This window comes from Hippocampus guttulatus, chromosome 13 (assembly GCF_054856545.1).
Source record: "Hippocampus guttulatus isolate MCC_2025c chromosome 13, RoL_Hgut_1.0, whole genome shotgun sequence".
NCBI lineage: Eukaryota > Metazoa > Chordata > Actinopteri > Syngnathiformes > Syngnathidae > Hippocampus > Hippocampus guttulatus.
The window spans coordinates 10,229,440-10,239,303 of record NC_141273.1 but is presented as its reverse complement, the minus strand read 5'-3'; the positions used below and the strand labels follow the sequence as shown (position 1 = coordinate 10,239,303).

Genomic DNA, 9,864 nt, shown 5'->3' with positions numbered 1-9,864 from the left:
AGTTTAGTCTGACTTTTTTTTCTTTTTCCTGGGCTGAGAGTGAATTCAAATCTACAGAAAACGTAGATTTGGCCTTCTCGATGTGCGTTTTTTGTACACCGCAACGATACGAACCCCCCCCCCCCCCCCCCCACGAAGTTGTCCATAAATGTTAATGATCAAATCAATTACGCCTTTCGTTGAGTGTGTCCCAAATAAAAAGGCAGACCCTTCTCCTCAAACACAACACAACTGTTGACATGAGTGAGTTAAATGAAATTGGAGCTGCAATTATCAGCTTAACAGAGTTTCCTGTCATGTTGGAAAATTAGAGCTGCTACAAGTGCACTTGGGGCTTCGACCCCCCCTCCTCATCAAAATCATTACGCATTTCCTCCAGAGGGCCAACTCCACAAATGCGTTGCAATTACAGCCTCGGCGCGTTTACGGCGCTGCGGTCCGTAAACACACCACCAGCAAACTATTTTGTTAGGGCTGGGGAGGTGTGTGTTTGGGAGGGGGGGGGGTATGTTTTTGGGTGCAGAAATAAACAAACAGCACGAGCTGAAAAGGACAAACACGACGAGATCGTTGTGGCGCTCGTGTGTGCATGCTGGCAGGGAGGGGGCGCCAAGACAATACTTTCACACAACTCTTATAGTAACTCCTTCAACGCGCGCGTGTGCGTGTGTGTGTGTGCGTGTGTGTGCGCGTGCGTGCGTGTGTCGTCCATCCCCCCTCCATCAGCTGTTAGCAGCACTGATCGTCTTTCCCACACTAACTCCTTATTCCTCAATATTGTTCCTCCAAACAGCAGCTCCCAGCAACCTGGGGAGAGCTAAACTTTGCCGGCAGCAGCGGGAAAGCAGCTCAGGAGTGGTGGGTCTCTACGAGCCAGGCTGGTACCCGCCGACCCCTGCCCTCTCATTAGTGGGACGTGGAGCAGCGGAGTACGGTCCTCCCCAGGTCATGTTACATATGGCTTGCAGTCTGCTGCGCCGCATTAAATGTCAGCTTTCAAAGCATCTAAAAGTTCAGAGGTCAGTGTTTTTAATAAGGCCGGGGTTGTGGAGGAGTTGCCTACCCCCCCTCCCCCCGCAAGTATGTTTTGAATTGCATATAGTAAATATGGACAAAATAGAGTATATGCGTATGGGATGGTCAGATTTTCCCTCATGAAGGATGCGGATTGAACGTTCAATGTCACACTTGTGGAAAATGAACTGTGTGTATGATGCAACAATGGTGGGTGCTCTTTTCCCTCTGCATTCATAGACTTCATAAACCAAGGTTGAAGTTTTCTTCCTCCTCCTCCTCATCCTCTGCGTGAGAGTCAGCCCCATGGCTTCTGCGTGCTCACTCCAAATGGGATCTTGTTCTGGCCTCTAACAAAGCTGTTTTCACCCTCTTCAATATTGCAGGAGGGCTGGGGAGGTCACCCGATACCCAACAATCAGCTAATCCACTGCCCATGGCGACGAGGTCACCTGTGCACAGGTAACTTTATCCCAGCCTCGCCCTCCCTTCCTGCTTGGCTCACCCATTTGTCTCGCGGCCTTTGCTCCAACAATGAGCACAGACAAATAGCCTCTGTTTATTTGGACCACCAGTTAGATCGCATCCAATTCCTTGGGCCTGAATGTCAATAATCCACCACAGACACGCCACGGATAAAGTCAAATCCCTCGTTGTTTGTCCTCTTGTCAAATCTGGCTTTTTTTCCTATCTCTCTGTGCTAGTTTGGTCGGGCGCCACAGAGTGAGGACACACATTTGGTGGGAATTTGTGAATTTCCAGAGAATCCCCTCAAGCCATGTGAGGAGTTCAGGCTCTCTGTGGATCGAGCCTCGGTGTCTGTTGAGTGACAGCACCTCAGATTCATTCTTCCACATGTTGGTCAGGAGCAGAGAGGAGGAGGATTGGTTTGGGTGGTGGTGGGGGGGGGGGGTTGTTTGGCCTTCGCCCAGGCCATTCGATTGGACTGGGCTCTGTGGAGCCGTAGACCCCCCACCCCAAAAGGCTTTACCTCTGGAAATCTCATTGCTGTTTATTTGAATTACAGGGGCTGAGATGAGAAAAGGAGGGCTAATGAAGTCCAGGTTGCCAGGCATGTGCAAACGATCACTTGCAGAGATCGCAAGCGGCAGCAGGCTCGCTGGATTATAGCATGCTAGTCCCCCCCCCCCCCCCCCCTCATCCTCACACTTTGGCTACTTAAATGTTGAAGAGACATATGCTTTGTGTCTTTTATCTCTCATAAAGCTGTGAGCAGAGATGTGTGGCCCGTACACAGAGGGGTCAAAAGCGACCCGCTGGTTTTTTTTTTTTTTTTGCTTTGTTTCTTTTGCAAGGATCAACACTGCCTTTAACTCTTTTTATAAATATAGACTTTTATTGCATTACAGAGGTTTAGAAAAATACATTCACATAATTTCAGATAACAAACATTTTGTCCAAACTAAGTTAAAAAAAAATTGCCCATCACTCACTTCTTGCATATGAAGTTTAAGCACTGAGAAATTGGTAGACTTTAATTAGGAGTCTGGTAACACACACACACACCAAAAAAGCTAAGTTTGATGCACTCAAGAGATGAATGCCTCGAGTTGGCCGGAAGGCTGAAATGTGCTATGATGGTCTTTCATTTATGACAGGGAGAATGTCTTCTCCTCTGGTAAAAAAAAAAAAAAAAATTCCCAGACTCACTTGACAAATGGCCTCCACATTCTCTTGTCTTCTCCTAATCTGACACCCAACAAATATTCCGAGTAAAGGCAGAAGTAACAGCAGTGGTGGAGGCGGTGGAAATTCGCTGAATCTGAGGTCTTGCCTTCAGATTGCAAAGCTTCCTTTCAGTGTTATTCACTATGTAAAAAAAAAAAAAAACGAAAGACAAAAAAAAATGTCATTGCAACCCTTGTCTGTTTAAACAAACAAAAAAAAAAACATTTGTCCATTTTGTTCCTGATCCATTTGGGAAGCATACATATTTGCGCCAGGAATCGCCGACATTTGTAGAGGCACGTTCAAAAGAAACACGATAAAACATCTTCACACCCATTTAACGTAGCCGCAGCCGTCTCGAACAACGTATGATTGACATGTGAACCCCGCAGTGTGACCTTTTCATTCAATTGGCGACAAGGCTCGAAGATAGCTTCCGCTCATGTGCATTTGTTGAGGCCTGTGATAAACAACAGCGGGAAGCCCGGATAATGTCGTGATGGTAGTGCAAATGCCAAAAAAGGTACATTCATCTTTGAGACTCGAGAGGCAATTTAAGGTGCTTACTGAAGGGCACTTAGTCCGAAATGAGCAGCTTTGTGTGTCGAATGACATTCTGTCCGTACATGTGCGAAGTCCTTCAGTAAAACTGGCCCACATCCACAGACTTGCTTCCCCTCATCCCCCCCTTATGAATGACCTTTTTGGTTTGACCCAGATGACGCATTTAGTTTGGAGGAACATCCTGGTCATGTGACTTGCGGCATGCCAGCACCTGCTTCGGCAAATCAAGTCCACTCAACAGGAAGTAGCAGGTGTTGCCTGTAAAACTGCACTTTTAAACACGGCTCAAACAACATTCGCTGACTGCTGCAATAAGTCGTTGTAACATTCCGTGTGAAAAACAGAGCTCGTTTTTAACCATGTCCTGGGTTCTCATTTTTTTTTTTTTTTTGCATAAGTGTCCAGGCGTGCTAACAGGCCTTCTGTCTTAAGTGAGTGCATTGTAGAAGTCAACACAGTATTGTCAAATAATTTAACAGATAAACGAAATTAATGATCAAAATAAATCACACACACGCACACACAAAATATCATCGCCGCTCGCATGGACATGCGTGCTTCCGCTTTGAGGTTAAAGGTCAGCCATGTCTTCATCCATCTGCACTGTCTGTAGTTTGGCCAGCTCCTTCCCCTCCACAGGCTCCATGTCGCCGCACATGGCCCGCACCATTTCAGTCACGCCAGCCGGCCCCGGGTTGTCCACCTTGTTCTCCGCCAGGCTCATGTACTCGTTGTCCATGCAGGGGCCCATTAGGTGCGAGGGCTGGGGCGGCCGGACCTCGTGTCCCCTAAGATACTCGGCGGGCTGGAGGTGGTGACCGCTCAGGTTCGTTTGGGCCATAAGCGGCGTGCTGACGGTGAGCGTGGTGTAGACTTCGGGGCTGGACGAGGTGGCTGTGCTGGCGGAGACCTGGGCTTGGCTGGATGGCGTCTCTTCGGAGCTGGGGGTCGAGTAGCCCATCTGTCCGCTCGGGTCCAGGTGGAGCCCGTGGTGGTACGAGGAGTAGCCGCCTCCCTCCAGAGGCTCCTTCTTGATGGGCGACTGGTTGACGCTGCTCATATTGTAGAGGACGGTGCTGTGGTGCAAAGAGGTCATGGACAGCTTGTCTTGCTGCTGAAAGGAGTCTTCGCTGGACGAGCTCACCGCAACATCGTTCAGAGCTATAGTACCTGTGGCCGGACAACAGACAACACATCAATGCTGACATCACCGATGGTGCACAACGGTAAATCCATTCTCACTTCTTATATTATTCACATGTGTGTGTGTGTGTGTGTGTACATGTTTGATTGAGAGGCCTCGGCCTCAAGGCAGCTGTTGTGCGTCTCGCACACATCGTCTTGTTGTAGCTCGAGTCTGTGCTGCCTCAACAGCAAGCTACACTCACTATTTTTGCTTTCAATTCCTCCTGGCGTGGATTGTCTGCTCAATGTCAAAGTTAAGTGCTGCAATAGCATATTCGCTGTTCCCTCTTAGTGCATTTCATGGCCTCTGATTGCCTGAACCATGTTTTCGCTACTTCCCGGCTCTGAAGCTCAAGAGTGCCACGATGATGAGTGATGGTGACTTGCTTTTCTTCATCTCTGGACTTTTCAAAGAACCAGTCCCCTTCTCTCAGTGTTTGGGGGAGCGGGTGTCTCTTTTCCACACACTGTGTTTTGTGCGGCATAAGCCAGTTAAAATACATCCGTGAATTAAGTAGCTCACAGTGGAAAAGGCGTCTGGAGATTAGCACTACAACGTTTTAAAAAGGCCAAAGTACTGTCCTAATATCAATCAATGCTCACCATATCAAATTACATTGAAGCTTTAATTCTCCAGAATTCCATCTCGCACGCTCCAACGTGTAAACTACAGTGATTTTTCACAGACCCTACCTTGCGTGATTGAGGAGGAAGAGGACGAGGTGGAGAGCTGCAGGGGAGGAAGGCCCACATCGCTGTTAAGCAGCGAGCTTCCATCACCGTCAGACACGCCGCTGGGTACCTGCACCAGGCTGTAGCCGCCCAGCGAGGAGCTGAAGGTCAGCACGGAGGAGCCCCCGTTCTGGGCGGCCATGGTGTGAACCCCCTCCAGCTTCACGGCCCCTCCGTTCACACAGCCCGAGTAGGAAGAGACGTATTGCAGGGCCGAGTCCTCGGCAGAGCCACCCAGTCCTTTCTCCTGCATGTCCTCTCCGGAGCCTCCCAGCAGCACTGCCCCAGATGGCCTCAGAGTGTTGAACGCCAGAGGTTGAATGCCCAAATTGAGCCCGTTGAAGAGGATGTTCCCAGGTGAGTGGAGGTAAGACGAGCCGCCGTTGTGGAACGTCGCCGAGGAGGTACTGTTGGGGACCAGACCTCCGTTGTAGAGCCCCCCGCTGTTGGATCCAGCAGGCATTTTGATGTCCCCGATTTGCTGAATGACTACCCCACTGTCCAGAGGTCCTGTTTGAATCGGAAGTGTCCCATGAGTGATAACACCATCTGAGGAGTTGGAGAGGGGCCTGGGTGACAATTCATCTTGACCTTTGGTGGACTCATCCTCTGTGCTGTGGTTTCCATCAGATTCACTGGGGGGGGGGGGGGGCAAACGATGGAGGACAGGTAATAAGAAATAGCAGGTCATAAAATACGGATGTACTGTAAAGCCTATTACACAGATTTTGTATGATACATTTCTAATCATAATTTTTTTTTCAAAGTTAATTTTCCTTGCTGTTCACATGTTGCAAGCAAGAGCCGCCTCGGGTCACATTTGTTGTTGTGTTATGAGGCTATACACAGCTTTGAAGAGCAGGGTGTGCTTGGGAATGCATTGCCCTCTTGCCTCATGGAGAGACAACCAGCGTCAACAAGCGTGCAACCATTTGGCGCAATAAATTCTGGTGTGATAAAAAACAGCCAGCAGTGCTGGTCATGGTGGTGGGACGCAAAACAAATGGCTTCAAATGCTCTCCGGCCTTTACTTGAAATGTAACCCTCATTTTACAGTTCCATTCAAATGCTCTATATGCATCAATTTTGCGTTTTTAAAAAAAAGGATATGCAATGTAGTTATTTCAATTCATAGCCTTCTGTCTTAAGATTGATTCTAACAGCTGCTCCCCCACCCACTAGAGGGCAAAACTTCTTTAACCCCCCCACCCCCCTCCTATACTATTACCCCTCCAGGAACAGATAACACAAGTGCGGCTTCTACTCAATATAAACGGCATATTTTATTTTAGCAGGTGGCCATCTTTTGTCTGTTCATGTGCGCGCGCGCGCGCATCTATTATTGTGAGAGGCAAAATAGGTCTCTCTCTCTCTCTCTCACACACACACACAAACGCACACACACACAGACACACACACAGACCACATGAAAGAAGGCAGACATCAGACATTCGGTGACTAAATAATAACATTGCTGACTCTTGTGTCCACACGCATGCACGCGCGCTTTGAGAAATAATGAATTAGAAATTGAAACGTGCTTAATTCAAATCTCCCCCTCCCTCAACTCCCTAAGTAACTATTTCAAAGTGTACTGTGTGTCTAAGCGTTATCGTTGGTTTCCACGCCACACTTGAAACCGGATCTGAATGGCAACCAGTTCATATTTCAAAACACTACAAACGTGCTGGACACCCGTACAGTATATTGCACTGTAGATATTTTCCTGATTTATGACGCCTTACCGTCACAAATCAAACAAAGACAGAATTTGTGAATTGGAGAATTCTGCGCAAGGTGCTCCACGTTGGCCTCACCTTTTGGACTGAGCCTCGGACGGATTTCTGTCCCTCTGCCTCCTGTTCTTGAACCAGTTGCTGACCTGAGTCAAGGAAAGTCCCGTAATCTTGGCGAGGTTGCGTTTCTCGGCCGGAGAGGGGTACCGGTTCTGGTTGTACAGGTCTTTCAGTGCGTTCCGAGACCTCTCCTTGAAGCAGTAAACCGTCTCCTCGCCGTCCCAGATAGTCCTCGGGAGAGGGTACTTTCGCCGGATCCTGTACTTGTCCACGGCGCCCAGGGGTCTCCCCCGTGCCTTCTCCGCCTCTGTGTAGCGGGCCTTGTACCACAGATCCTGCAGGAAGGTGTGGTTGGACGGGCTGAAGCTGTGGTTCTCCAGAATACTGTAGAGCTCCTGATAGCGAGCCTGGTGGAAGGCGACGAGGGCTTGGGCTTTCAGGATGCTTTCGTTGCCGCGCAGCAGATCGCTCTGGGGCAGGGACCAAAGGAAACGGGCCAGGCGGTCCACGTTGCCCCCCTGTTGCAGAGCCTCGCACACGCACGCCACTTGCTCCGGGGAGAAGGCCAGCGAGGAGGCGGCGCTCACCAGCAGCTCCGTGCGTACCGTCTCCGCGTTGGGCGCCGCTCGCTCCATGGACAATTCGGCCGCCTCCAGCGCCACAAGCTTGATGCACTCCCGCTTGTCCGCCTCCTTCACATTTTCCCTCTTGATGTCATTTGCTCGTGTGACTTCTCCGGCAGAAGAAGAAGACATTTTCCTTTTTTTTTTTTTTTTTGCTCAAGGCTTCCCTGGTCGAGTCACTCCTCCTCCCAGCTCGATCAGGTTACCTCCTCGCCATGCGAAGGCGATCGAATATCTGACAGCAGCTGTAAGTAGATACTTCTCTCTCTCTCTCTCTCTCTCTCTCTCCCTCTCGCCTCCCAACGTGACTTTTTACTCCACGCCGACTGCAAGTGGAAGGAGACACGCTGAGGTCTATGCGCGGAACAGCCACCCGATTGGCCGCCGACGGCCCGGCGGTGGGAGGAGCGACGGGGAAACAGAGGACGCGAATGTTTGCTTTTCAGCTGTCAGTCATGCAAGCTGCGCTGTTCTGTAGTCCTAACAGAGAGCTCACCTGTACTGTCCAGTCTGTACAAGGTGAGCACTTCCACGAGCGTGGGAATGAGTTTGAGACAAGTGAAAGGCTTTTTTTTTTAAATGTTGCGAAAACAACAAATGTCCGCGTCTCGACAAAAAACTGGGTAGTTCCTGGAGTCAATTGTAGTAATGTAAAATTGCTTGCAGAGAGGTGGCAAAACACTCTGTATTTTTGTAGAACTTGTGTAAAAAAAGACTGATAAGATTCCAAGCACTGATGCAACTTTTACGAAAAATAAAAATAAATCTTCAGAATCAGAAATAAGTAGTATAAATATATATATATATATATTTTTTACTGACAATAGCCTAATACAATGGACCCCGAATATTAGCGGTTTGGAATTGCACTTACAGTATTCACCAATATTTTTGGTGAACCTCTGCCTCACACCCATTTATTCGTTGCATTTGTTTTGATCACCTGCTTGTTTTCAGTTTTTAACCCGATCATTTCAATATTTGTGTTATTTTAGGGCGTAAAAATTCGGGGGGAAATATTAACGGCACTTGTGTGTCAAGTATTTGCGGATTTTTGCGGTCAGGCCTGCTCCCAAATATCCTATCCCCCACGAATAGCGCGGCCTGGTCAACTGCACTCATTTTTAAAACAAAAGGCACAAGGGGAAAAAATTGCCACAAACAAAATCAAAACGTATTGGCAGCTTTGCTGAGGTTGTAAACCTATAAAAATATCCAAATGACTTTTTTCCCCCAATCACATTCAATTTCAATTGAGTCACTTCATTAGGTACACTCGCACAAACGAATGTGATCAATGGATGATTAAAAAACATGGGTCTAGAAAATTATTATCTTATGTCATTGGCACAGTTAATGTAAGTACAGTATACCTTTGTGTTTATTATTGTGGTTGTACAAACTCCAATTCATCATTCTTGTATATCACATATTAATTTGAGCTCTTTTATTTAGCTGACTAAGTTCACCAAATTAGAAAGAAAAAACAATATGACGCAGTGCAGAAAAGACCCAGTCACACACACAAAAAACTCCTGTGAATTGTTGATCATACGTTCATATCAGTCGGGAATAGTTGACAAGCAACATTTTTTAAAGAAAATTACGGAAAACCTTTATGACACTGGACTGAGTAAATATTATGACACACATTAGCTATTAAAAAGATAGCAATTATAATGCGTTTGTTTTCGTACAGTGTCGCAGGTACTATTAATAAACGCCATAAAAGTGTATCCATTAATTTTCTATGCGTCAGAAAGAATGGGACGAAATCAACCATTTGGGCATAACGTTTCAATAGCACTTTAGAAATTAATCTCTTTGGGACTGTAAACAACACAATAACAAGAACTGTGTCAAAATACAACTTTGAGCGTCTGTTCAAAATGAAGACGATTTTAAAGGGAGAGGAATGAGGAACTTTTGATATTCGGTTCCAGTCGGACTTTATTCGATGAAGCACAAGAGTCTCCCGCCGGAAATGTGAGCACTGGAGTTGCAAGTTTCTGCTATTTTTTCCCCTTTATCGTCCTCATTTTTCGGTTACAGAGGAACGAAATGGACGACCAAAGCTGTCCGAGATGCAAAACAACCAAATACAGGAACCCTTCGCTCAAACTGATGGTGAACGTGTGCGGACACACGCTGTGAGTATTTACACTTTGATTACACAGACTCACTGGACAAAACGTTTACTCTGCTCCAGTAGCCAATTTAATCCACATTCATCAAAACACAAAGCATCTGCCTTTCAACTC

The 9,864-nt window shown here is 47.4% G+C and overlaps 2 protein-coding genes and 1 long non-coding RNA gene across 6 annotated transcripts in view; 2 read left to right on the top strand and 1 right to left on the bottom strand.

Annotated features, from left to right (window-relative positions):
* Positions 1 to 785: 785 nt before the first annotated feature.
* LOC147196274 (uncharacterized) lies at positions 786 to 5,265 on the top strand. Its single transcript, XR_015102714.1, has 4 exons — positions 786 to 1,476; positions 4,011 to 4,261; positions 4,335 to 4,493; positions 5,139 to 5,265. It is a non-coding gene; the product is annotated as an uncharacterized LOC147196274 (long non-coding RNA).
* six4a (SIX homeobox 4a) lies at positions 2,364 to 7,913 on the bottom strand. The gene is made up of 3 exons (XM_086128015.1): positions 7,002 to 7,913; positions 5,146 to 5,819; positions 2,364 to 4,437 (listed from the first exon to the last, which is right to left on the bottom strand). Exons 1-3 carry the CDS (start codon positions 7,733 to 7,735, stop codon positions 3,839 to 3,841), a joined length of 2,007 nt encoding a protein of 668 aa, XP_085984141.1. The 5' UTR covers positions 7,736 to 7,913; the 3' UTR covers positions 2,364 to 3,838.
* Positions 7,914 to 9,574: 1,661 nt separating this feature from the next.
* The window catches only part of mnat1 (MNAT1 component of CDK activating kinase), a 37,659-nt gene continuing 37,369 nt past the window's right edge, over positions 9,575 to 9,864 (top strand). For all 4 annotated transcript variants that reach the window (XR_015102595.1, XM_086126497.1, XM_086126496.1 and 1 more), the window contains exon 1: positions 9,575 to 9,753. Coding sequence is in view for 3 of the 4 variants with exons in the window: in XM_086126497.1 (XP_085982623.1) it covers positions 9,665 to 9,753 (89 nt within the window). In the remaining variant the exon portion in view is untranslated. The remainder of the gene's footprint in view (positions 9,754 to 9,864) is intronic.

What these genes read in the sequence shown, in the direction of transcription:
- six4a (XM_086128015.1), bottom strand. Translation starts at nt 7,735, where the DNA reads ATGTCTTCTTCTTCTGCCGGAGAAGTCACACGAGCAAATGACATCAAG. An exon ending in TCCGAGGCTCAGTCCAAAAG is followed by an intron (nt 5,820 to 7,001) that starts GTGAGGCCAACG and finishes CCCCCCCCCCAG; the next exon opens with TGAATCTGATGGAAACCACA. An exon ending in TTCCTCCTCAATCACGCAAG is followed by an intron (nt 4,438 to 5,145) that starts GTAGGGTCTGTG and finishes GTCCGGCCACAG; the next exon opens with GTACTATAGCTCTGAACGAT.